The sequence below is a fragment of the Caretta caretta genome, chromosome 1 (assembly GCF_965140235.1).
Source record: "Caretta caretta isolate rCarCar2 chromosome 1, rCarCar1.hap1, whole genome shotgun sequence".
Classification (NCBI taxonomy): domain Eukaryota; kingdom Metazoa; phylum Chordata; order Testudines; family Cheloniidae; genus Caretta; species Caretta caretta.
Window position 1 is genome coordinate 178,023,760 of NC_134206.1, and position 27,896 is coordinate 178,051,655.

Here is a 27,896-nt window from a genome sequence, read left to right on the forward strand (position 1 = left end):
GTGGACAGGCTGGTGGAGCAGTTCGTAGGACGGCGGGAGCTACTGGTGGGACACGGAGCAGTTTGTGGACCGGCTGGTGGAGCAGTTTGTGGGACGGCGGGAGCTGCTTGTGGGCCACGGAGCGGAGCGGAGCTGAGCGAAGGAGTTTGTGGGGCGGCTGGTGGAGCGGAGCGAAGCGAATGCCTATGGAGCTGTGGGGCAGTCAGCTTCAGATCATGTAAGGTGCCTCTTACCCCCGTCCCATCTCCACCCAGGTTGGGAGGTAAAGCTCCGCAGATAAACTTTCGAACTCTGGGGCTGCCCTGACCAGGGACAGAGACTTTTGGGTCATTGGACTTTTGGGACTTTGGGTGATTTGGGGTTGCTGGACTCAAGAATCAAAGGGAAAGGGGCATGCCCCAATTTGCTTGGGGTGGGGTTTTTTTGCTCATGGGTTGTGTTATGAATCCTGTTGGTGGTGTTTCCCCAACATAATGCCACATTGTTTCCCTCTGTTATTAAAAGGCTTTTTGCTACACTCAGACTATGTGCTTGCGAGAGGGGAAGTATTGCCTCTTGGAGGCGCCCAGCGGGGGTGGTATATATTTGTCCCAGGTCACTGGGTGGGGGCTCAAGCCGGTTTGCATTTTGTTATTGGAATGGATCCCCTAGATACTGAACCCGGCCCTTGTTGCTGCCAACTCTGACGGGCAGAAGGGTTACACATGTATAGAACTGTTCGGATGGCTGAGCCCAGTGTATTCTTTTTCTTTCCCACTCTGCTATTGGATGAATGAGAATTAGTCCATGCACACTGCTACCTAGAGTTTGACGAAAAAGCTCTCTGTGAGCAGATAGAAGAGGCTTCTCAGACCAAAATACCTTCTGTATCTTATTACTTACCATATATACGTGTGTGTAAGATGCTTGCTATCTTTGTATATGTATATGTAGTCATGACAGGGGAGGAATGAGAGGCTGGGGGTCCAGCAGTTGTACAACATCCTTCTCTCAAGGAGTTTACATTGAAAAGGTGATATAGTATTACACGCTGCAGCTGTATTGCCTTTCCACAGACCCCTTCTGCAGTGGGGACTGCCCATTAAGAGGGATGTCTGTTGGGCAGCTGTGACCAGGAAGAGTTCCTGGTAGGATGGCTACAGCAGAGCCCCACTGCCAAGGGCCATGTGGAACCACAAGGGGCCAGAACTGCTGTGGTGGGCCCTGTGTGGATGGCTCTGGATGCTTGAGAATCCCTTAGGATTCCCAGGCATCTGCAGTGTTATGGAAAAGTCCTACAGCCTAGTTTTTGGGGAGAGAGGAATTTTGCCCCTGTGACAAGTTTCAATTGGTCCACCGAGCCGCTAGGGGGCGATGGAGAGCTAGGGTCCCACGGGCAGGCCTTAGTCACACCTTTCGGGCGCTGGGGAATTAGCAGAAAAGGTATGCCGGCACGAGTCTGTAGCGCGCCCCTCGGGCAGGGGAGCGCTGATACGGGTTTGTAGCGTGCGATTCTGCTACCCAAGGCAAGTTGGCCGGGGTAGGGGAACGCAGGCCCACCCAACTCCACTGCGTTCCAGCCCAGGGCCCTGACAGTGGCGGGAGGCGAAGGTCCCGCCACTGGGTCAGCAGGGAACCATCCACGCCCGCTGACCAAATACACCCACCCCCCGGTGCAGTTCTGCCCCTGGACTACTTCCTACCCGGTCTCTCAAGCAGGCCTCTCTGGTCCCTCCAGCTCGTCCAGATATTCAGCTGCTGGCAGCTCCAGCTCCCCCTCTGTGTCGGGCTCACGCTGGCCCTGGTTACAGCCGGGCCCCTCCAGGTCCTCCGGGTACTCAGCGGCTGGCAGTTCTGGTCGCCACAGGCCTTCCTCCCGGTCAGGTTCCTCCTGGCCCAGGGCCTCCCCTGGGTCGGCAGCAGGGTCTGGAGGGAGCAGCCAGCAGCCTGTGTCTGTCTCCCTCCCTGATGCTCTTCTCACTGGGCAAAGGGCCCTGCCCTTTGTACTTCTGTCCCACCCCTCCCCTTCCAGGGATTGGTATAAACTTGGTCTGGCTCCGCCCACTCAGGCTGAGAGGGTGGCTCTTTACCCTCTGCTTCGGAGGGAAGCCACCCTGGCTCCCTACATACCCCACCCCTCAAATCCAGCTCCCGACCTTCGGAGCTGGCGTCTTCACCCTCTCCGAGGAGGGATAGGAAATCCGCATTGGCATTGTCTCGTTCCGCCCGATGGTGAATCGTGAAGGCATAGGGCTGCAGAGCTAGATACCACCGCATCAGCCTGGGATTATTGTCCTTCATCTTATTAAGCCACTTCAGAGGTGCGTGGTCTGTAACCAGTATAAAGGGGGCACCGAGGATGTAGTAGCAGAGAGCATCGACTGCCCACTTAACTGCTAGGGCCTCCTTCTCCACGATGGAGTAGTTCCGTTCTCTGGGGAACAGCTTCCGACTGAGGTAAACAATAGGGTGTTCCTCCCCGTCCACCTCCTGTGAGAGGACTGCCCCAAGGCCTACACCTGAGGCATCAATCTGAACGATGAAGTCACGATGGAAGTCAGGGCTGAAGACTACTGGATCGCTACACAGCCGCTCTTTGATAGTTCGAAAGGCCGTCTCGCACTCATCGGACCAATGCACCCGGCGGGGGCTGTGCTTGGTCAGGAGCTCCGTTAGCGGGGCTGTAACGCTTGCGAAGTGGGGTACAAACCGCCGGTAATAACCAGCTAAGCCCAAGAATTGACGCACCTGCCTCTTTGTGGTCGGCGCCGGATATTCCTGGAGTGCTTGGACTTTCCTGATGAGGGGGCGGGTCCGTCCCCGGCCCAAGGTGTACCCCAGGTAAGTGGTTTCCTCCCACCCAATTCGACATTTTTTTGGATTGGCCGTAAACCTGGCTGCGCGGAGGTCCCGGAGGACTAACACGACTTGGTTAAGATGTTCCTCCCAGTTATTGCCATAGATGACCATATTGTCCAGGTAGGCCGCAACGTACTTCGTGTGTGGTTGCAACAAACGCTGGAAGGTTGCCGGGGCCCCATGGAGGCCGAAAGGCATCCGGGTGAAATGGTACAACCCTGAAGGGGTGGCAAACGTGGTCTTCTCCTTGGACCTGGGATCCAAGGGGATCTGCCAGTACCCCTTGGTGAGATCTAAAGTGGTGATATAACAGGCCTCTCTGAGCTGGTCAAGGAGCTCATTGACTCGGGGCATCGGATAGGCGTCAAATTTTGAAATGGCGTTTACCCTTCAGAAGTCAATGCAAAACCGCCGGCTCCCATCCGGCTTTGGTACGAGGACGACAGGACTCCGCCACTCGCTCTGGGAGCGCTCAATCACACCCAGATCCAACATCGCCTGGACTTTCTCCTCTACAGCCTCCCGCATTCGCCTAGGCAATGGCCGGGTTGTCTCTTGGGCCACCACCCTGGGTTCAGTCTGGATCACATGGAAGGTGAGCATAGTCCGCCTGGGTTTCGTGGTGAAAGTCTTGGGGAATGCCCTTACTAAGCAGAGTGCCTGTTCTTGCTGCTCGACTGTGAGTGTCTCTGCTAGCTGGGGCTCACCATTATCCGACTCCTTGGGCGGTTGGGGCCCCAAGTCTGGTTTGGGGAGGTACGGGGCAACTAGGAGTCCTTCCCAATCCTGCCAGGGTTTTAAGAGGTTTACATGATAAATCTGTTTTTCCTTATAGCGACCAGGTTGCCAAATTTCGTAGGTGACAGGCCCTACCCGGCAGAGGACCTCATACGGACCCTGCCAGTGGGCAAAAAGCTTGATTCCTCCAAGGGGAGCAGGAGTATTTGGTCCCCTGACACAAATGATCGAGCCTGGGCACCCCGATTGTAGTGCTGCTCCTGGGCTCTTTGGACTGTGTTTAAGTTCTCCCTCGCGAGCTCGCCCACCCGCACCAGCCGCCCCTGCAGTTGTAAGACGTATTTTAAGAGACCCTGTGTTGCGGACGGGTTGTGTTCCCAAGTCTCCTTCAAGAGGTCCAACACCCCGCGGGGTCGCCGCCCATAGAGAAGCTCAAATGGGGAGAACTTCGTGGACGCCTGTGGGACTTCTCAAATTGCCAGTAGTAAAGGAGGGAGCAGCTGGTCCCACTGGCGGAGGTCCTGGGTGGGGAAACGCCGCAACATTCCCTTCAGGGTCTGGTTAACCAGTTAACCAGATAAACCGTTCAACCAGTCCGTCAGTCTGGGGATGGTAGACCAAGGTCTGCAATTTCTTAATCCCCAATATGGCACATACCTGACGGACCAGCTTAGAAGTGAAGTTGGTCCCTTGATCAGTGAGTATCTCCCGTGGGAGGCCCACCCTTGCGAAGATCTTCACAAGCTCCGCAGCGATAGTGCGGGCGGTGATACTTCTTAAGGGGACGGCCTTGGGGAAGCGGGTGGCATAGTCCATTAGGACAAGGATGTATTGATGGCCTGCCTTACATTTTGGAAAAGGCCCGACCAGGTCCATTGCTACCCGCTCAAATGGTACACCTACGACTGGTAAAGGGACCAGGGGGTCCTTCTGTACCCCTGCTGGGGCTGCATGTTGGCAGTCCAGGCACGACACACAGTAATCCTTCACCTCACGGTGGACGCCGGGCCAGAAGAACCTGGCCAGGACCCTGGCCACAGTTTTTTCCTGCCCTAAATGGCCTGCAGCCAGGATGTCATGTGCAAGCTTCAGGACAGCCCAACAATGAATGCGGGGGACCACGAGTTGGGTCCGGACCTCTTGGGTCTGGGGGTCTCGGTCAAGGTGGTAGAGCCGCTCGTGGTTGAGTTCAAGCCTAGGCCATTGGGTGGTGCGCCGCGCCTCCACGACCTCACCATCCACCCGGGCCAGCTGCTCATAGACAAACCGGAGCGTAGGGTCCTCCCTTTGATCTCGACTAAAGTCCACCAGGTCAGGAGGGGGACCAGCCATTGCCAGGCCATCCTGCCCGGGGGTGGGACCTTGGTCAGCTCCTGGGTCGGACCTCGAGTCGGGTCCTGTCTTCCTCTCAGGCGGAGCTCCCTTGAACACCTCTTTGGTGGGTAGGGGTTGGAGCACCTCTATGAAGTCTGGCCAGTCGTGGCCCAGAATCACTGGATAGGCGAGGGATGATGCCACTGCCACGTTCATTAACTGAGTTGCTCCATTCACTGTGATGGGGACCTGAACTGTGGGGTATGATTTTACGTCTCCGTGGATGCACTGAATCCGTACTTCCCCAATGGTCCGCTCGGTGTCCGAGAAGAGCTCCTGGTGGACAAGGGTCTGCCCACAGCCCGAATCAACTAGACCAACCACGTGGATCCCGGCGACTTCCATGGGAGCTGTCAGTTTGGCCACAGAGGGCGGACGGGCCCGTCGCTCCCCGGTGCACACCAGGCCAAAGTTGCAGTCCATCGCAGGACAGCCCCATTGCAGATGACCGTACTTGCCACATCGAAAGCAAGGTCCTACCTCTGGGCGCCCCGGCCGCGTGGGTGCACCGGTGGGGCTGCAGACTTGGCTGGGGCCAGGTGGTCGGGTTAAGCATCTAGGGGCGGAGCGCGGTGAGGACTCGGGGCGTTGGGGAAAATCGGTCCTGCCGCCATGTGGTCGTCAGGTATGGTGGGGTGCGTTGGTTTGGGAGGTGGGCCCCCCTCCTTTCAAGTTTCTGTGCATTGGGTTCAGGGTTTGGGGGGCAGGCGGCCGGTCCTATCAGGGCCTCTGCCTCGAGAAAGTCCTCCATAAGCCCGACGGCTGTGCTCAGACTTTGTGGCCGGTGCCGCAACACCCAAGCCCTCTCCTGAGTCGGGTGGATGTACACAAATTGTTTGAGGATGACCTGTTCAGTCACCTCAGCTGCTGTTCGACGCTCGGGTTGTAGCCATTGGCTACCTGCGTCCTTCAATTCCTGGGCCATGGCTTGGGGTCTGGCGCCCGGTGGGTAGACCTTTTCCCGAAACCTGGGCCGAAAAGTCTCAGGGGTAATGTTGAAGGCATCCGAGATAGCCGTTTTCACTCGAGCATAAATGCGGGCCTCATCATCTGGGAGCCCACGGTAAGCCTTCTGGGCCAGCCCCATCAGGTATGGGCGAGGAGGGTCGCCCATTGGTCAGGTGCTGGGCCCCCAGGGTTTGAAGTAACTGCTGCTGGTGGGCACCCAGCTGCTGTACGAGTTGGTGCTGCTGCTGTTGCTGGCTCTCAGCCAGGAACTTGATAAGCCTTTCCAGCTCCATCTTTCCAGTAGGGGAGCTTCAGAGGCCCCCTCGCGCTAACCCCTTGCTGCAGGGATAGGGATCACTGCCCGCATTCTCCACCACTTGTGACAAGTTTCAATCGGTCCTCCGAGACGCTAGGGGGCGATGGAGAACTAGGGTCCCACAGGCAGGCCTTAGTCACACCTTTTGGGCGCTAGGGAATTAGCAGAAAAGGTGTGCTGGCCGGAGTCCGTAGCGCGCCCCTCAAGCCCTGCAGCATGCCCCTTAGGCAGGGGAGCGCTGGCACGAGTCTGTAGCGTGCGATTCTGCTACCCAAGGCAAGTTGGCCGGGGTAGGGGAACGCAGGCCCACCCAACTCCACTGCGTTCCAGCCCAGGGCCCTGACAGTGGCGGGAGGCGAAGGTCCCGCCGCTGGGTCAGTGGGGGGCCATCCGCGCTCCGCTGACCAAATACACCCACCCCCTGGTGCAGTTCTGCCCCTGGACTACTTCCTACCCGGTCTCTCAATCGGGCCTCTCTGGTCCCTCCAGCTCGTCCAGGTATTCAGCTGCTGGCAGCTCCAGCTCCCCCTCTGTGTCGGTCTCACACTGGCCCGGGTTACAGCCTGGTCCCTCCAGGTCCTCCGGGTACTCAGCGGCTGGCAGTCCTGGACGCTACAGGCCTTCCTCCCGGTCAGGTTCCTCCTGGCCCAGGGCCTCCCCTGGGTCGGCAGCAGGATTGCGAGGGAGCAGCCAGCAGCCTGTGTCTGTCTCCCTCCCTGGTGCTCTCTTCACTGGACAAAGGGCCCCGCCCTTTGTACTTCTGTCCCACCCCTTCCCTTCCGGGGATTGGCGTAAGCTTGGTCTGGCCCCGCCCACTCAGGCTGAGAGGGTGGCTCTTTACCCTCTGCTTCGGAGGGAAGCCACCCTGGCTCCCTACAGCCCCCCAGAAGAACAGCATGGGGGAAATCTTGATGAGGAGATGCTCCCAGAAGGTCTTTCTCCCTGAGCTTTCTCCCTGACAATTTGACTTGGAAATAACTCTGTAAATTTTGCAAGAGGGCTCTCTACAATACTTTTTCTATGTTTCTATGTACATTGCCCCCTTGTTCAGCAATTGTATACTCTCGCTCCTCCTTAATTCCTCATCTTTTATTTTTGGATAGGTATAAATCCATTCCTCACCTTTGAAAGCTAGTAGCCAAATAAACCATAAGTCAATCTTCTCCCTCTGACTGTTTAAAAAAAGGCAAAACCCTGAGCAGTAGGGAATAATGTAGTCATTAGAAAGAACTGAAATGGGATTATTTTGTTGTGTGTCTAATATTGTTTCTCTTTAGGAATAGATAATTCAGTGTATATTCCTTGCATATTTAATTTTTCTTTTTTAATTAAAGGATCTCAGTTTGTTAAATGTGACCATCAGAGATCTGTTTTATTGTTCCTGTCATCCCTGAGAGGGAGTTGCAACATAACAACATACCCTTGTGATTCATACTTGGATTATAAGAATGGAAAATGTGCCAACTGTGAAGCTTTTCAACCAATGCCTTGTCCAGTACTGGGTAAGAGTTACATGGTGGTGTCTGTTTTTTCAGCTGGAAGGGCCAAATAATGTATTGGTGACTTTTTCATAGCAGTCTCTTAATTGAAAATAGTTGTTTCTCAGGTATCTTAGACTTTGTCTCCATATTGCAGCCTGCTGTAAATATTACTGGAGACATTGAAAGGATCTGTTTCAGAGTAACAGCCGTGTTAGTCTGTATTCGCAAAAAGAAAAGGAGTACTTGTGGCACCTTAGAGACTAACCAATTTATTTGAGCATGAGCTTTCGTGAGCTACAGCTCACTTCATCGGATGCATACCGTGGAAACTGCAGCAGACTTTATATACACACAGAGATCATAAAACAATACCTCCTCCCACCCCACTGTCCTGCTGGTAATAGCTTATCTAAAGTGATCATCAAGTTGGGCCATTTCCAGCACAAATCCAGGTTTTCTCACCCTCCACCCCCCCACACACAAACTCACTCTCCTGCTGGTAATAGCCCATCCAAAGTGACAACTCTCTACACAATGTGATAATCAAGGTGGGCCATTTCCTGCACAAATCCAGGTTCTCTCACCCCATCACCCCCCTCCAAAAACACACACACACAAACTCACTATCCTGCTGGTAATAGCTCATCCAAAGTGACCACTCTCCCTACAATGTGCATGATATTTTATTTGAGCATGAGCTTTCGTGAGCTAGGATCTTTCGAAGAGGGTTGCTTGCAGAACTACCTAGCATCTAAAAATAATCTAAAGTTTTAATGCTATGACTGCTTTTTTAAAGGCCTCTAAATTCATTGCAGGGGTTAAATCCATATAAACTGTCTTCACTGGGCTTTCTAGTCCAAAACAGAGGCAGGCAACAAAAATAATTAGAATCATGTAGAAATTTAAGGTTAGGGAGAGATTGAAAAGATTGGGACAGTTTCATTTAGAGAGGAGATGAATAAGAGGGGCATGATGGAAATATGCAAAATAATGAATGGTAAAGAAGTTAAATCAGGAATGCCCATGTACCCTCTTTCATAGCACAAGAATAAGGAGACAATCAATGAGACTAACTGGCAAAAAATTAAAAAATGGGTAAAATGGAAATACTTTTTACATTGAGTCCAAGAGTTTAGTAGGATTCAGAGTGGATTAAACATTTATAAAATAAAATATCCACAAATACATTACACAGGATAAAAACCCCAACATTCTTAGGAAGCATATCAACCCTTATAATTCAGTGATAAGCTAATTGATCATTTATGGGAAGAATAGGAAGAAACTTTACCTATGGAACTTTTCCTTAGTTGTTCAGTAGGAGGTTTCTTACATCTTCCTCTGAAGTAGTTGGCAATGGCCACTTTTGGAATAAGATACTAGCAAGATGGTCCCCTGCTTTAATCCAGAATGACAATTCTTATGATCTTAGTATAGCAGGAGAAGTATGTTAAGTGGCCTACCGAAGACTGAAAGGATATATATTATCTGTTGGACTGGTTGGATGATTTCTATGTTTTCCAAATCAGTTTTCTTTCCCAGTTAATGCACTGAAAAATTAAGATAAAATGTATAACCTTCAGTAATTTTCTCTTTTGTATTTGTTGCTATTTTGCTTAATAATGTAATGTTGAATTTATAAAATTTGGATTTCAGGTTATTTTGCTGATAAATGGAAAAACTATTTAATCCAAAAAGACCCTCTCGAGACAAAGGCTTATTTTGATACCTCAGGCCAAGAACCGTTCTGCAGTAAGTGACTGACCATGCATTACTTTTTTACACTTACCAAACTTGTCACTGATTATTAACTGATCCAGAAAAGATGACATGTTCTTGATTAAATTTTTGAACATTGTTACTATATGACTTGTAAAATACTATAATAAAAAGAATCTAAACCATCAGTTAAGTGTCAGTATATAGAATGGGGAAAGGAGAGGGATGATCTGGCCAGAATAGTAAACAATGAGTGAGCTGAACAGGAAAGAGAAAGAAATGCGGCTGCACTGGATAATGGGGAAAGATGGACTGTCAGGAGGGAAAGGGGAGCCAGAGAGCTAGGCTAGTTAGTTAGAGAGGAGAGGCTGGGTGATAGAACTTGCTTGGGTGGGAAAGGAAGGAAACATGGCTGTACTGTACATATACAGTAATAAGCAAAACACATGTAGCGGAACAAGAAGCCCTGACATAACTGGGCACAGTAAAGTACTAATAAGCAAGAACCAACAGAGAAATTAGACCAATAAATCAGTCAGGAGAGCAGAGTAATTACTGAGTGAAGCCTATGGTAATCCCTAGGAATTTGAAAAGGAAACGGGTTACTGAGGAAACAAATAACCAAGAGAGACTACGAAATAAACAAAAGAGATCAATCAAACTAAAAACTTAAGACACACATAGGGAAAACAAACTTAAAACATTTATATAAAGTGAGACTTGTTTTTTGAGCAAAGAATATTAAAAAAACAAAGTAAACAAAACAGTTTTAATTGAATTTAGTGCTTAAAAAAAGTATAACAGCCCCAAATAGTTTCTTTTCCTCTGATTATCCACACAACAGGTACTGCACTGGCAGCAACAATGCAGTCCAATTTCCTCCAACATTCTGGCAATATACCTCAACTATTTTCTGGAAGTTTTACTTCCAGAGGTGACATGGTTGCTTTACAACATTCTCATTCACTCTCTCTGGAGGCTGCCAACAAAGATGGCAGTTAGAGTCTGGCCTCTCATTCCTTTGTCAGGCAGAGCTCCCATTGAAGTGAACAGAGTTTTGGCTGAGCAATGGAATACAGGATCAAACTCTTAATACCAGTAGTGCTGGTTGTTTTGTGATGTGCATCTGTAATGAGGTATCCTGGCCCTTTAGGCCTAGAGGAGGCCAGAAAACCCTGTTGCAGGGACACTGGAACTAGAAAAGGAGCAGGTTGTGGTCAAAGCCAGAAGAGAGGAAGGAGTCCCAGGATGTTAGTAGTTGGATGGGGAAAACCCAGGACACTAAGGGTCTGGAATCAGGAGCCCTGTGGTATAGAGTGGGGCAGAGCGCCCCTGTCTCACCACAGACCCAGAGGAGCTCTCAGTAGGACAGCAGTATATATGCTGCCACCTCCCTCAGACGCTTGCAGCAGAGACGCTGGCAGGAGAAGGAAGTCAAAGCTAGAAGGCTGAGCTCCTAGTAGGAAAGACTGCAAGTGGCAGACTGATGAGGAAACAGACTGAGATAGAGGAAGAGCTCCAAATATGGTGAAAGAGCCAGAACAGAGTATGAACTTTTGGGTAGTGGTGAATGGTTTTATTCGTGGGGTTCTGAAGACTGTTGTTGGAATGTTTTTGTTAGTAAACAGGCCCCAAAAGGAGAGTGGGATTAGCCACAAAAAAGACTGGGTAAAGTTCATAAGGGGTTCAGAAGAGGGGAAAGAGAAACAGAGATGGAAAACAACCTTTGGGCCCGAGGGGGTGCTTAGGAGGTGACCAGTCCAGTGACAGGACCATTTCCTTCTAAGAACTGAGGGAAGCCACTGGCTCTATTCACATAACTCCGAATAGCCATCATATGGAAACTACTTTAATTAATAGCCTCTAGCTCTGATTTGAACTAGTAACCCAGAGAGAGATAATGAGTCATCATCCTCATCCAATGAGTATTTTTAATAGGGAGAGAACAGGAATTATATTCATGATGTTAAGTTCAATCTTTGAATATTATTATTTTCTGTTTCTATTTTGCAGTGTATTACTACTTTGTGGATTTTATTACTTGGAACAAAAGCATTAGGAGAGGTTTCATTAGAATTAAAATAACAGACAATGCTGGAAACACAACAGAATCAAAAATGAATAGGTAAGTCATATTTTACTCAACAGGTTTTGTATCTTTTATTTATCTAAAGTTGCCTTACCTTGCAGCAGAATCTACTGGGATAGATTTAAAAAAGAAGAAGAAGAAGAAGAAAACCATTAAAAGTTCTGTTAATGCAAGTGCTGAGTTGGGTAAATATAGGACAGTCTTATGTAGTAGAGGATCATTTGAGGTTTGTTCTGTTTTCAGATAAAAATGAAAAGCCATACTATGTCTAGAAACTTATCATGGTCCCTTTCACTGACAGATCTAAAATAAAAATGGATGCCACTATCATATAGAGTCAAAATAGTCCCAGAATGGTGAATTAACACATTGAGGCAGTGACTGCTTACCAGTTACATTAAAAAGTTACTGAGTAAACTGTTTGTAGCAGTCAGTTCAATAGCAAGCTGTTTATTATTGAAAGTAAAAAATGTTCTTAAAGAGTATTTACCATTATACATGCAACAACAGTGCTGAATTAAGGTATCAGCAGCTCAGATTTGTCTTGGCTTTCATAGATTTGTTGGAACCTGAAGACATTTTCATGTAATATGTGTATATAGGCTTTTTTCTCCTGCTATCTACATAGGTGTAAACTGGGAGTAACGTTGTTGAAGTCAGTGGAGTGACACTCATAAAACTAGTAAAAAGAAAAGGAGTACTTGTGGCACCTTAGAGACTAACAAATTTATTTGAGCATAAGCTTTCGTGAGCTACAGCTCACTTCATCGGATGCATTCAGTGGAAAAGCTAGTGTGAGCTCAGAATTATGTCCTATATAAGTGACTTATATTTACATATCTTATGTCTGACACTTATATAGTGTTTTCTCATCCAAAAATTGCAATGAACTTTATAAACATTAATTACTTTAATCTCTCTAGGTAGGTAAATAATTATTATATTCTCCATTTTGAAGGGGAGGAAACAGAAGCACAGAAATTATGATCCTGCTGTTCAGAATCACAGAGCATACACAAAAATGTACTAATATGTACCTAATTTGTGTGCACAATTGCCATGATAACATACATAAATTTATAATTGTACACCTAATGGCAAGTGAGACATGTAATTAGCCATTTTGTGTATGTAATTTTACAGTTTGTATGCTCAGCTGTAGAAGTTGTCTATACATAGTAGGTACACCATGGGATATGTTTTATTGCAAGTGTAATTGCACATACCTGGTTTTGAAATTTAGTCCCTAAAAGAGTTGCCAAATGTCTTGCAGAAGTCTTTAGCAGAGGCAGAGGCAGAATAAAATCTAGGGGCCAGATTCTGGCTTTGGCTGCTCTGTACAGTGCATAGAGTATTAAGGGTGTGTGCATATTAAAAGGTGGGTTAAAGATCCTATTGCACCTCTGTGCAGGGTTGATGACCATGGACTAGGTTAAAGCAGCCTAAGGGATGCTCTAATGTACACCAATGAAAACTGACTCACTGATAACTGATAACTCAGCCAGGGATCAGCATGGGACAGTGACATCTCGGTCATATCTCCTCTGGCCATACCTCTTTTTCTGATCCCTATGCTAGCTCTGTCCCACAGGAGAATCCTCCTTTACACTGGGGTGGTGGTCCCTGGTCAGTTACAGCAGGGTAAGAGCCAGTTTACACATGTAATGTGGTGTAAAGTAGATACATGTACCAGGGAATCTGGATTCAGATCTCCAGACTCCCAGTTCTGAACTTAACCACAAGTCAAGACATCTTACCAAGATTATTTTTTTAATAACAGTGGATCTGACTCAGACAACAATGTATTATACTTTCTCTCTAGTGAAGCTACTACATTTCAGCAGTATAGACAAGCCAGTATCTTTGTTGGATTTTATGAGGATTTTGACAAAATATCAAGAATTTCCTTGACTTATTCTACAAGGACTCTAATTGGCCCAAGATATAAGCTCAGGATTCTCCGAATGAGGCTAAGATCTATTACAAATCCAGCAAGGTAAGTGGATGGTTAATAAAAAGGATACTTGAAGATTAGATTGTTTGAGGTGTTTCTGGAAAAATATTTATTGTGCTGCTTGTGGAAATTTGTGTATAATGCATAGTCCTAAATACAAGCATATTGTTGTCACAACAAATTATATCCTTGTCTAAGACATAATTCATCCTGTGAAACAGTTGATTTGTGCATAAATATTAAGTACACACTCCATGTGTTAAGCATACATCCATTGTATATTCAAGTTCTGTGTACATGCTGCTTACTTTGGCAGGATACTGCCATCCTTATGCAAGCAGCACAATTAGTTCAGAGGGACCACTCCTGTGAGTGAGTATGACCTGCATTTCTAAAGTTTGCAAGATTCAACCCTCTTCTGTAACAGACATTTTAAAACATTATTTCAGCATTTTTCTATCCTCAGCAGTTCTGTATATAGATTTTCTCACATGCACGTACAGAACAAACCTGTTGATTTCAATGTATCTCCATGTGTGAGTAAGCAAATAGGGTTTGCCCCTGTTAGGATTCTACAGTACAAGAGCAAAACATGTATGCTATGCTTACTGACACTGGTAAGTATGTATGATTTCAGTTTTAATGCTTAAATGTCATTTCCTAAGCTCCTTTAACTATTAATGTATTAATCAGTTCATAAAGTTGACAGTATCCCAGTAGCCATTCTTAAAAGCTCCACAGATAACTGTACAGACACCATAACATTTAAACTTTGCCTTTCCGTCTTGTGAGAACAAACCATTCACTACAATGTTGGTAGGAGAATTTTACTTCACAATTTATCCTGCATTTAATGTAGCAACATTTTTGCATTTTAATGTATTCTGCACACAAATGCCAAGTGCAGCAAAGGCAGAATTTCAAACAAAATCTAATATGAGTTCTGACTCTAACAGAATGAGTACTGAATGGAAAATATATACCATTGGAATTATGAGTCACTGACAAAAGTAGACTATTATGAATTAATAACAGTCCTAAATAACATACAGCTAAGAAGTCAGAACCTTGCTAATTTACTTGGAATCCCATGGCAAATTACGCTGTGCTGTTTTTGTTCTGTGCCTCACAGGGTATGTCTACACTGCAATTAGACATCTGTGGTTGGCCTGTGCCAGTTGATTTGGGCTCGTGGAGCTCAGGCTAAGGGGCTGTTTAATTGTGGTGTGCCCAAGCTCTAGGACCCTGGGAGGTGGGAGGATTCCAAAGCTTGGGCTGCAGCCCAACCCCATACATATACACCGCAATTAAACAACACCTTGGCTTGAGTCCCATGAGCCCTAGTAGCTGGTCTGGGCCAGCATGGTTGTCTAATTGCAGCATAGACATACCCTTATAGGCACAAAACAAACCTTGCAGCCCACGAAAAGTAGGGACAAAGATAGCTTTAAGCCCCCTTTGTACCCTTCCAATTCTGTGCTGCTCTGAGGGCTGAACCCTGGGTGTAACAGCATACCTATGCTGCCTGCGGGTAGCGCTGGCTGTCCTGAACCACTCTAAGACACAGCACTATGGCCCTTCTCCAGCCCCTAGCATGCCCACAGAGTGGATCTTGTGGGGCAGTTTGTGGCAGCGTAACCCAATTAGCGTACTGGGGGAATTCTCCCATGGCTGGCTCTGGGGCTTTTGGAGCCTGGTATGGTATCACAACAGCATATGGAGGCTCTAGTGGGGACCAGAATTGCTAGTATTCTGCAGATGCATGGTATGCACAGAGGGCCAAGCCACTCTTTATCCCCAGTAGAGCTGACTGCCTGTGTGAGGAGTTGTAAGCTGCACTCCTTAAAAGAGTATGTCAGTGGGCTTGCTGTCTCTGGGTGCACCAAAGCTCTCCAGCCACCCAAAGCAGAATACCCTCGCTGCTCTTCTAGGGACAGTGTATACTGAGAAATGAGATGTAATCTGGGATTTTTAATGCACTGTAGCAGGGGCCACATGGAATGTTACTATGCAGCAAAATGGTGCAATATAGATTGATACCTTGCCTCGCCACTCAGTAATTTGCAATGTAGACAAGCCCTTAGGCTCCTAAGTCATCTAGGCACTTTCGAAAATTTTACCCTAGAACTCAGAATTCCGACTCCTAGACAATTTTTTCAGTACTAAACTATGCTGCCTCCTGCAACAAACTAGTACCACGACTATATCAAATAACGCAACTTTCTATTTCATCAGCAGCTTCGGGGAAATAAAATATGTCAAACAATATCTTGCACCATATAAAAAGAATAATGGGTATTGAAGATGAGAGTCATTTCCTGTGCACAGGTAGCAAGACAAAATGTGAAGCATGTAAGCAAAGAAATAGACAAGAAAAAATGTTTTGAGGTGCTGGCTGTCCCATGAAATTTCCAATTAAGATTTCATTTAGTGAGATTTTGAGGAGGAGGAGAGAGAGGGGATGGGCAAAATAATTCTTAATTTCTTTATGGATTTCCAGTGGCTCTGTTTCTAAAGAACTGTCTACAAAGCTTTTGTACCACTTCAGCTATACCTGTTTGAAACCAGTATAGCTAAAGGTGTACAACTCTCTAAAGTGGACATAGTTATATTGGTAGAAAGGTGCTTATACTGGTACAGCGTACTCCCATAAATTTAGGGGATAAACTATACAGGTATGAGGCACTCTTATAGCAGCATAACTAACTGTATCCACACATGAGATTGTACTGATAGGTGGTTTTTTTTACCAAAATAGTTCTAACTGAAATAATTAAATCCGTACAAAAACTGTGTAGACCAGCCCTAATTAGTATGATGACGTATGTAGGGACTCTACTCTCAATAGAGCTAGAATAGGGGTGGGCAAACTTTTTGGCCCAAGGGCCACATCTGGGTGGGGAAATTGCTTGCAGGGCCATGAACGTAGGGCTGGGGCAGGGGGTTGGGTTGTGGGAGGGAGTGTGGGGTGCAGGAAGGGGTTCCGGGCAAGGGGTTGGGGCAGAGGAGTGGTGTGGGGTGTTTGAGGGGGCTCAGGGAAGGGGGTTTGGGAGCAGGAGGGGTGCGGTGCAGCAGGGGGCTTAGCGCAGGGGGTTGGGGTACAGGAGGGGTGCAGCAGGGGGTTGGGGTGCAGGAAGGATGTGGGGTGCAGCAGGGGGTTGGGGTGATGGAAGGGTTTGGGATGCGGGCTCCAGTCCGGTGCCGCTTACCTGGAGCAGCTCCGGGGTTGCAGCGGCATGCACCAGGGCCAGAGCAGGCTCCCTTCCTGCCTGCCTGCCCTGGCCCCGGCCCCACGCTGCTCCAGGAAGCGGCCAGTACCACGTCCCTGCGGCCCCTGAGGGGAGGGGAGGCAGAGGGCTCCGTGGGCTGCTCTTGCCTGTGGGTACCACCCACAAAGCTCCCATTGGCCGTGGTTCCCCGTTCCTGGCCAATGGGAACTTCGGGGGAGGTACCCACTCGGAAAGAGCAGCCCGCAGAGCCTTCTGCCTCCCCTGCGCCCTGGGCTGCAGGAACGAGGTGCTGGCCGCTTCCCGGCACAGTGCAGTGCCCGCGGCGCTACGGGGATGGCAATCCAGCAGGCCAGATCCAAAGACCCGAGGGGCCGGATCCGGCCCGCGGGCCGTAGTTTGCCCACCCCTGAGCTAGAATGATTTTACTTAAAAGCATTTACAGTGAGAGAGACTCTAAGACCTAAATTAATGTTGTAAATACTTTTCTATCCAACAATCATAAAACGAGAACCATTTCATAAGGTTTATCAGCATCCAAGTTTTTTTTTAAATTATTGCTTAATCTGGTAGAGTAGGCAGGCCATAAATAGACTGCCCAATCTCAGTCTTGCCTTGTGTTCTTATTTGTGGACTGCCAGAAGCTGGGGCTGGACTACAGGAGAGGGATCATTGGACAAATTGCCCATTCCTTTCATTCCCATTCATTCTGGTCCCTGAACTGGCCACTATCAGAAGACAGGAATACTAGCTAAATGGGTGATTGGTCTGACCCAGTATCGTCATTCTTATGTTCTTGTTCATGCTTGGAACTCCCATTAATTTTACTATGAGTTGCACATGGTCTATTATTTTAATGTTAGGATTCAATACTGTCCTGTTTTCAGATGCATATAGCTTGGCAGTGAAAGAATTATATCATCTCCTTCCTCACCCTCCAAAAATATGTTGTGTTTTTAAGTACAATGTAAACAAAACAAAAAAACAAACCAAACGGAGGAGCAGTACAGGAGCCAGCAAACAGCTGAAAACAAGAGAGTCTGAATTGAGCTCTGTTGAAGGAGAAGGGAGGCAAGCCCCTGTTCCTTAGGGACAGTGGGTGAATGAGTTCTTCAGAGATAGCTTGCGGCTTCTTTGCTGATTTCTTTTCTGTTTTCAGGTTGCAGAGGCTGGTAGGGGGCAGCGTGCTGTGAGAGAAGCAGAGTCTTGGATCACAGTAGAGCCGTGATTAGGTGGGCTATAATGGCAGCCAAGCAGCCAGCCGGGGACACAGGAACCAGCAATCAGAGTTGAAAACAGAGGAGTTTGAGGGGAGAACTGTTGGAAGGGAAGGGAAGCAAGTCCCTGTTCCTTAGAAGCCATGAGTGAGTTCTTGAGAGCTTGTTTGCTTGCTGGTTTGTTTGCTGTTTGCAGAGACTGACAGGAGGCAGTGTGCTGTAAGAGAAGCAGAGCCTTAGCCCACAGGGGAGCACTGATTATTGGGCTTATTAAGGCAATCAGTCAGCGGTGCAGAAGCTGCAGCACAATAGCCAGCAAACAGAGCTGAAAACAGAGGAGTTTGGGTGAGAGTTTGTAAGGGGAGTTTGTGGGAGTGAGTATGGTTGTCTTAATTTGTGGAGTGTTTTTTCCCCTTGACAGGGGCTTAGGTGTGATGGCTATCACAGTGACAGAGGCAGCAGTGGTAGTGACCTAAGGAATGGAAGAGGCAATTAAAATGACTGGATGTGGAGCCTGTGAGATGTACATTATCCTGGAGTGAGCACCTGAAAGGTGCTTTGTATGAAGTGCTGCCTGATAGGGTTGACGGAAGAGAAGAGTCGAGGTTTGGAGATGCAGGTAGAAACTATGTTTGAGCTTCGAAGGTGATTTGAGCACATGATAGAGGGAAGGAGAGAGAAGGCTGAAGGGAAAACTCAAGACTTATAGATGTAAGATGGACTGGAGAACTGTTGGGGTAGACTGCTGGATGAGGAAAGTGGTCAGTGGAAGCATGTGACTATCAGAACCAGGCAGAGGAGAACACCTGCTACTGAAGGTGAAATAGAGCAGAGGAACAGGTTTGCTGAATTGGGAAATGAAGGGGTGCAGCAGGCAGTAACAGAAGTAGGAGGGTAAGGAAGAAGAGAAGAGGGGCTAGTCATACAGGAAGAGGGGAAGAGACAGTGGAGATAGCCAGTTTGGAGACCCAGAAGGATAGAGAATGACGCGCATAAGATTGCAAGTGAGAACAAAAAACAGAAAGAACAGAAGGAGGAAGGCTGGTGCACTGCACCATCACAAGAAAGAAGCAGGTCTATGTGATTGTGGACTCTCTTCCAAAAATGGACAGGCCTGTCACCAGAGCTGATCCAGAGAACAGAAGAGTGTACTGTCTGCCAGGAGTTAAGGTACAGCATGTGGGCCTGAGGCTGGAGAGGATCCTATTGGGAGCAGGAAAGAATCCACTGATGTTCACATATGAAGGACAAAATGATACTGCTAGCTTCTTGCTGGAACGCATCAAGGGAGACTGTGCCAGGTTGGGGAAGATGCTTAAAATAAATGAAGGTTCAGATAATTGTCAGTGGGGTTCTGCTTGTCCCTAGAAGAGAAGAACTGAGGTGAGACAAGATTATGATGATCAACAGATGATGCAGGCAGTGGTGCTATAAGGAGGACTTTGGGATGTTCAACCACTGGGAGGCATTCACAAACAGAGGACTGTTCTCATGGGATGGATTCCACCTGAGTAGGGATGGAAATAGAATTCTGGGATGGAGGCTGGCACAAATGATTCAAAGAGCTTTAAACTAGGAATTTGGGGAAGATGGTTAGGAGATATTCATGTAATCTCAATGCCTGATTTTAATATTGAGTAGGAGGAAAAATCAAGTAAGAGGATAGAGCAATGGAGAAAGGAATGACAGATGGTAAGAGAATGGACATCAAGAGGAAAGATAGTGTCATTGGTATTACTGGCAGTAGAATTATTGTACCTAATCAGACAAGGAAGCTGGGTGAAACCAAGCAGAAACTACTAAGATGTTTGTATACCAATGCAAGGTATCTGAGTAACAAAATGAAGGAACTAGAAATACTGGTGCAGGATGTGAAACTAGGTATTATAGAGATAACAGAAACATGATGGAATTGTTGTCTTGACTGGAACACAGATATTGAAGGGTATGTGCAGGTCAGGAAAGACAGAAATAAAGGTAAAGGTGATGGAGTAGCATTATATATTAATGATGAGGTAGACTAAAGAAATTAGAAGTGATGTAATGGATAAAATGCAGTCTGTTTGGGTCAAAATCACGTTGGGGAAGAAAGAGGTCCCACTGGGATAGTGCTTGGGGTATGCTACAGACCCCCAGAATACAATTTGGGTATGGATAGAGACCTCTTTAATATTTTTAATGAAATAAATACTACTGGGAATTGTGTGATTATGGGAGACTTTAATTTCCCAGATATAGATTGGAGGATAAGTTCTACTAATAATGGTAGGGCCCATGTATGCCTGGCTGTGATAGCTGACAGCTTTCTTCACCAAATAGTCACTGAACCAAAAAGAGGTGATGCCATTTTAGATTTAGGATTGGTAAGTAGCCAGACCTCATTGAATAACTGGTTATAGAGGAGAACGTTAGTTTGAGAGATCATGAGCTAATTCCATTTAAACTAAATAGAAGGATAAAGAAAAATAGGTCTGAAATGAGGGTCCTTGATTTCAAAAGGGCAAACTTTTTTTTAAAAATAAGGGAATTAGTTAGGGAAGTGGACTAGACTGAAGAAACCAAGGATCTGAATATGAAGGATGCTTGGAATTAATTTCTGCAACTGTGACTGAACATATCTGAAGCCTACATCCCAAGGAAGGGAAAAATATTCATAGGGAAGGGTTGAAGACCAAACCAGATAAGCAAGCGTCTCAGACTGGTTATTTAGAAAAAGCAGAAAGCCTACAAGAAATGGAGCATCGGATGGATTAGCAAGGAAAGCGATCTTTTGGAGGTCACTAAGTGTAGGGTAAAAGTGAGACCTGTCAAAAACCAAGCAGAGCTGGACCTTGCATAGGAAATTAAAACTAACAGTAAAAGGTTCGTTAGCCATATAAATAAAAAGAAAACAAGGAAAGAAGTGGTACTGCTAAGCACTGAGGATGGATGGAGATTAAAGATAATCTAGGAATGGCCCAACACCTAAACAAGTATTTTGCCTCAGTTTTTAATAAGGGTAATCAGAAGTTTAGCAGAGTGGCTAATGGAAATGAGGGTATGGAAGTAGAAATTACCACATCAAAAGGTGGAAGTCAAACTCAAACAGCTCAATGGAACCAAACTGCAGGACCCCAGATAATTTATATCCTAGAATATTAAAGCAACTGGCACATGATATTGCAAAGCCAATAGCAAAGATTTTTAATGAATCCATAAACTTGGGGGTCATACCTATGATTGAAGAATTGCTAATATACTACCTATTTTTAAGAAAGGGGGAAAAAAAGTGATCCAGGAAGCTACAGTCTAGTTAGTTTGACCTCAGTTGTATGCAAGGTCTTAGAACAAATTTTGAAAGTGAGACTAGTTAAGGACATAGAGGTAACTGGGATAAAATACAACATGGTTTTACAGAAGGTAGATCTTGCCAGGCCAACCTGAGCTCTTTCTTTGAGAAGACAACTGATTTTTTTTAAGACAAAGAAAATGCAGTAGATCTTATTTACTTGGATTTCAATAACTTCCACACTGGGGAAATTAGTTAAATTGGAGAAGATGGGGATTAATATGAGAATTGAAAGGTGGATAAGGAACTGGTTAAAGGGGAGACTACACTGTGTCATATTGAAAGGTGAACTGTCAGGCCCGAGGAAGGTTACTAGGGACATTCCTTAGGGACTGATCTTGGAATCAACCTTATTATTCGTTCATGACCTTGGCACAAAAATTGGGAGTGTGCTAATAAAATTTGCGAATAGCACAAAGTTGGAGGTATTGCCAATACAGAGGAAGAATGGAATATCATAGAAGATCTGAATGACATTGAAAACTAGAGTAATAGAAATGGGATGAAATTTAATAGTGCAAGGTCATGCAATTGGGGACTAACAACAAGAATTTTCACTATAAGCTGGGGTGTATCAGTTGGAAGCCACAGACGAGGAGAAAGACCTGGGTGTTTGGGTCAATCACAGGATGACTATGAGCTGCCAGTGCTATGTGGCCATGAAAAAAAGCCAATTCAATCGTATGCTGCATCAGGTGAAGTATGTCCAGTAGAGGTAAGGAAGTTATTACCATTATACAAGGAACTGGTGAGACCTCATCTGGAATACTGTGTGCAGTTCTGGTCTCCCATGTTTAAGAAATATTAATTCACACTGGAACAGATGCAGAGAAGGGCAACGAGGATGATCAGAGGAATGGAAAACCTACTTTATGGGAGGAGACTCAAGGAGCATGACTTTTTTAGCCTAACCAAACAGACTGAGAGGAGATATGATTGCTCTCTATAAATAGAGATGGATAAATAGCAGGGAGGGAGAGGAGTTATTTAAGCTATGCGCCGATGTGAACAGAAGAACAAATGGATATAAAGTGGCCATCAACAAGTTTAGGCTTGAAATTGGATGAAGGATTTTAACCATCAGAGCAGTAAAGTTCTGGAACAGCCTTCCAAGGGGAGCAGTGGGGGCAAAAATCTAACTGGTGTTGATACTGAGTTTGATACATTTATGGAGGAGATAGCATGACAAGACTGCCTACAATGGCATGTTGCCCATCTGCAACTGCTTGTAGCAAATGTCCCATGGCCAGAGATGGGACACTGGATGGAGAGGGCTCTGAGTTACTGCAATGACTTCTTTCCCAATGACTTATCTGGCTGGTGGGTCTTGCTGACATGCTCAGGGTCTAACTGATTGTCCTATTTGGGCTTGGGAAGGAATTTTCCCCTGGGTCAGATTGGCAGAGGCCCTGGGGGGGTTTTGCCTTCCACTGCAGCATGGGGCAAGGTTCACTTGCAGGATTAAACTAGAGTAAATGGTGGATTCTCTGTAACTTGAAGTCTTTAAATCATGCTTTGAGGATTTCAATAACTCAGCTAGAGTTTATGAGTTTATTACAGGAGTGGATGGGCAAGGTTCTGTGTTCTGCAACGTTCAGGTCAGACTAGAAGATCACGACGGTCCGTTCTGGCCTTAAAGTCCGAGTCTGAAATTTCAAAATAATTTTAATACAGATTTTATGATGCCTTTATTTGCTGTAATTACATAATTGCTCATGGTAATTCCGAAAATACCTCTAATTAGAGTGACTACACATTCACTTCATGTAGTTAGACATAATTATAATTACATAAATATGCCATAATCAGAAAGGTCTGAAATGTTCATACAGCAAAAGATTAGATTAAGAAAAGGGCACAGGTGCAGGGGGAGACCTATGGTGCTATGCTAATAGCAGACAGTTGTAGTCCAGGATATATCATAGATGGGACAGTTGTCACCTGGACTGATCCACACAGATGGTGTATGAACCTGGGTGTCCCCTGGGGCCACACCCAATTTTCAGGACTCTTCACCTGATCTCTCTGGTGAAGAGATCAAACTCCAAAATGAAGCTTGCAGTGTTGTCTGTGTACTGTTTTCTCTCCCATGGATAAGAAATATCTTTAGGAGGTAAAAATTCCACTGATGGAATGGCAGGTCACATTGGAAGAAATGCCTATATTCACACATTTCTCTTAATTCAGCATTTGGTCCAGTATTGTACTACTCTGTGCTGGTACCTACTATCTTCAGGTACATTAAAATTACAGCACTATATGATTACAAGGCATATACACATCTACCCCAATATAATGCGATCCGCTAGAATGCAAATTCAGAGATAATGTGGTAAAGCATTTCCCCTCTTCCCCCCTCACTCCCAGGCTTGCACAAGCCTGGGAGGGAGAAGCGGAGCAGCAGCAAGTTCAGGGGAGGAGGCGGAGCGGTGGTGAGCTGGGACAGGGAGGGGTGTGGGGGGAGGTCCGCAGCAAGTAACGGGGGGCGGGGGGGGAAGGCAAAGCAACCGCTCACCAGCTCAGCTCCGCCTCCTCCCCCAAGCGCACCGCTGCTCTGCTTCTCCCCGCTCCCTCCCAGGCTTGCCATGCCAAACAGCTGATTTGCGGCAAGCCTTGGAGGGAGAGGGAGAAGCAGAATGGCAATGGCACACTTGGGGGAGGAGGCAGAGCTGGAGCAGAGGTGAGCTGGGTCGGGGAGCTGCTGGTGGGTGCTCTGCACCCACCAATTTTTCTCCATGGGTGCTCCAGCCCTGGAGCACCCATGGAGTTGGCGCCTATGGCGGCAGCATATCTGGCTCTGACACGCTGCTCTGAGTGGGGTGTAAGGGGCCTGGGCTGGGGGTTGGATAAGGGGCAGAGGATCTCGTGGGGTGGTCAGGGGACAGGGAGGGTTGGGAGTTCTGAGGGGTCAGTTGGGGGCAGGAAGTAGGTGGGGGGTCGGATGGGGGTGGGCCCAGGCTGTTTGGGGAGGCATGGCCTTTGCTACCCAGCCCTCCATAGCAAGTTTGATATAACGTGGTTCCACCTATAATGCGGTAAGATTTTTTGGCTCCAGAGGACCACGTTATATCGGGGTAGAGGTGTACAAAGTAAACCTTGATATAGATGTACATAATGATTTGTTGTTGCAGCTTGGCCTGGAAGCTGTTCCATGAGTTCTTTGAAGGTCTCTTGTGAGGAGCTCTAGATGAAAAAATGCTCAAGGCTCCAGCAGTAATATGCAGGAATTGCTTCTCTCCTGTTCCACAGAAAATTAAAGCATTATTAAAAAGATATGCTTTAGCTCACCTAGAAGTTATGGCTTTGATGTAGAAACTACTGGGTGAAATTCTGCAGAACACAGCTCATAGGAGGTTAGGCAAAATCAGAGGGAACCACTATATCTATAAACTCTATTCATTTGTCTTCCCTAGGGAAGATTGAGTAGGGCCCAAGCTTGCTGTTCTGTACAACATATGGTAAACCACTGTCCCTTTACTCAGATAGGTGGAGCTATAGCTGACTTGAAAACCCCACTTATAAATAATGAAATAACCAAAGAGGCTGTACATCTTTTCCCATTTTTTTCCTCTTCTCCATGTCATCCCCTAAAACCCATCCTACTATGGGACTGGATTGATTAATTCACAGCTTTGCCTAAATGGCATAGAGGGCAGTGCATAGCCACACTGCCCCAAAGGGAGCACCAGTATATAGATGCTGCTGTAACACTCCTTTGTGGGATAGTTTTACCCCACACACATCCAGTCCCTTCTATCCAGCTCTGCTTACTCATGCATGAGGGGCAGGGCCATGGCCTCTTTCCGACCTTTGTGGGGCACTGTGTGCTCCTCCATGGCTCTTATGTGGGTCTCACATAGCGAGAGGGTTCTTATGCCCTCCTTACCGTATTGCACACCCATGCTGGGGCAAGGCAGAATCTGGTACTACAATATTGTAAGAATTTTGACTTCTTAATGTTGATGTGCCAAATTGACCCACCACCATCTACATAAAACCTTCTCCAATAGGCAGCCATTGCAACAAGAAAAAGGAGGAAATGGGACGACTTGGTTTTGCATTGCTCCATTCACTTATAACAGCCACATCCCTTCCTTAGGAGAATGGTAAGGAAGGATTACATCACACATATCTGCTAACCAGCCCCAGCTAGAAAGATATCTTTGTACCTCTGTGGGCAGGGGAACAACAAAATATTCAACCCTAATTGTTTCCTAGGAATTGGCTATTCTGTACCAGAGCCAGTCATTCCAAGAGGATAGTTTGAACGAAGACTAAATCCACCCCAGGCTGAATGACAACGCCTATCTTTATTGGTCAGACTGGCAGGACATTCTTACTCCTTCCCTATAGCACTACCCAGCTTATTACCCAAGGAACAAGGACTAAACAGAGACAAAAAGACTTATCCCCTTGTCCTGAGCATATTTTCTTAAAAGTGCTAAATGCCACCAACTTAATCATTCATATACTACAGTATTTTGAATGTGAATTAAAAATAGAAAATTATTTTATACTGAGAGCGTGTTCTCTCTCCTTGTCTATTTATGCAGGCTGCAGATGTGCAGATATGATTTTGTACTTCTGGAAAACATCGAAACAACCTTCAAGCCTATTCCATGCCAAGAGAGGAACAAGTAAAGAGAGCCTCTGCTAACTTGCTTTCTTCTGTAGACAATATCACGTTTAATTCTTTCTTAGGACGAAGGCCTGCAGTGAGGAGGGAAATGAGTCGAAACAGGCTCAGTTTCTGAAGTCGGAATGATAATCTTCATTGCTTCCTTTGGGTATTGTAGAGTGAAGTTCAACAACCAGTTCAGTCAAATTTTGAAAACATATGTATGATGGCAGAACACATACAATGATCTATTAGCCATTGTTTGTAAGTAGCAAGAATACTCCAGGAGTACTCTGAATTAAATATAACTATCTGTGCTGATCATGGCAAATTAGTTGTCATGTAATATAAATGTAATTTTTTTATAATTTTTCATATTAAGACATAATTATCTCTGAATTTAATATGCTACACTGATTATATACAAACCAAGTATACAGCAATTATGGACTATTATATTCACTGAATAAATAATTTGTGTTTATTTTGTTATGTGATGCTTCTATTTTTGGAAACCAGAATAGTTGATATTTGTGCAAATATATGTAAATTTGCTGTTTAAAGCAATTCTCTGATCTCCAGTGTCTTCTGTAGGTGACTAGTATTACAAATCTTTAAGTGTTTGTCTATTAATGGGAATGGACAAGAGATTGGCATGCAGGTTTGAAGACATTGGAATGTCTGCTTATGGCTTGTGTTATACAGAAAGTCAGACTGGATGATCACAGAGTCTTGGAATCTATGAAGCTTTGAATATACTTACAGAGAAATTGTGTGGCATTAGGAATGGTGTCTACAATTACCAGATTTTACTGCTAGGTGGTATGAAATAGGTATAGAACTCTGCACATACACAGCAGTCTGTCTAGAAATCTGTTGTACCCATGCACGTAATGCTCACTGAATGCCTATGTATAACTGCTGCCTTTTCTATTATTGTGTAGCTCCAGTTTTGCAGAGTGCTTGAAAGACATTAGATTAAATTTAGAAATATTGTAATGAAATATTTTTATTCACTTGATCTTAAAACATAACTTCTATTTTGCTTATAGTTATGTTTTAACAGTAATGGAAGAGTCTAACCATCAGAAAACAGATCTGTTCCAAGAGTGAATTTAGGATCTTTAATGAGGCAATATATTGCAGTAATGCCAAAGGGACCTAATTAGCACTTACTTGTAGTATGTACTTCACATTGTGTTTTAGCCATATGCTAAGTGGTTTGGGAGGTTTAATGCAGTGTTTATGTTTAGCACTTACTAATTCACAGGAGGAGAAAATTGATAAATATGACAGTTTATTGCAACTCAATTTCTGATGTCAATTAATTTCAATGAAATTAATCCAAATATAATCTGATTTAGCTGAATCCATGTTTTCTCCTAACTATAACATTTCAAAAAAATATCATGATGAAAATATAGGGAGAAACCCATTCTAAATTGACTAGGGAATGGAGTCAGTAAAGGAAAGATTAAATATACTGAAGATATTCTAATAGTTATATCACTATTATTTAACAGTGTCTTGAAGTATGCTAGTTTAAGAACAATTTTCACACAGACATGTGAGTAACTTTGCACACATGAACTATCTCACTCATTGCCAGGGGATGTGGTGAAGGCCAAAAATATAACAAGTTCAAAAAATAATTAGATAAGTTCATGGAGGACAGGTCCATTAATGGCTAGTAGCGAAGATGGTCAGGGATGCAACCCCATGCTCCAGGTGTCCCTAGCCTCTGACTGACAGAATCTGGGAGTGGATGACAGGCGATGGATCACTTGAGAATTGCCTGTTCTGTTCATTGCCTCTGAAGCACCTGACTTTGGCCACTGTCAGAAGACAGAATACTGGGCTGGGTGGACCATTGGTCTGACCCACTATGGCCATTCTTATGTTCTTATCAATGGGACTACTCACCTGAGTAAAATTTAAGCATATGTGTTTGTAGGATTGGGCCTAAATTCAAATGCAATTAGATAGGTTAAAAAAGGCTGAAGGGGGGTTTGATTTTCAAGGAAAAGTAAGCCCATTTAGAAACATCTC

General features: G+C 45.8%; 1 protein-coding gene across 1 annotated transcript in view; it reads left to right on the forward strand.

The window, feature by feature from the left end:
• Positions 1–26,143, forward strand: part of LIPI (lipase I) — a 42,624-nt gene extending 16,481 nt beyond the window's left edge. The window contains exons 6-10 of the mRNA XM_075124417.1: positions 7,549–7,716; positions 9,352–9,447; positions 11,428–11,539; positions 13,326–13,499; positions 25,783–26,143. Coding sequence (XP_074980518.1) covers positions 7,549–7,716; positions 9,352–9,447; positions 11,428–11,539; positions 13,326–13,499; positions 25,783–25,870 — 638 coding nt within the window. The 3' untranslated portion in view covers positions 25,871–26,143. The remainder of the gene's footprint in view (positions 1–7,548; positions 7,717–9,351; positions 9,448–11,427; positions 11,540–13,325; positions 13,500–25,782) is intronic.
• The last annotated feature ends 1,753 nt before the right edge of the window (positions 26,144–27,896 follow it).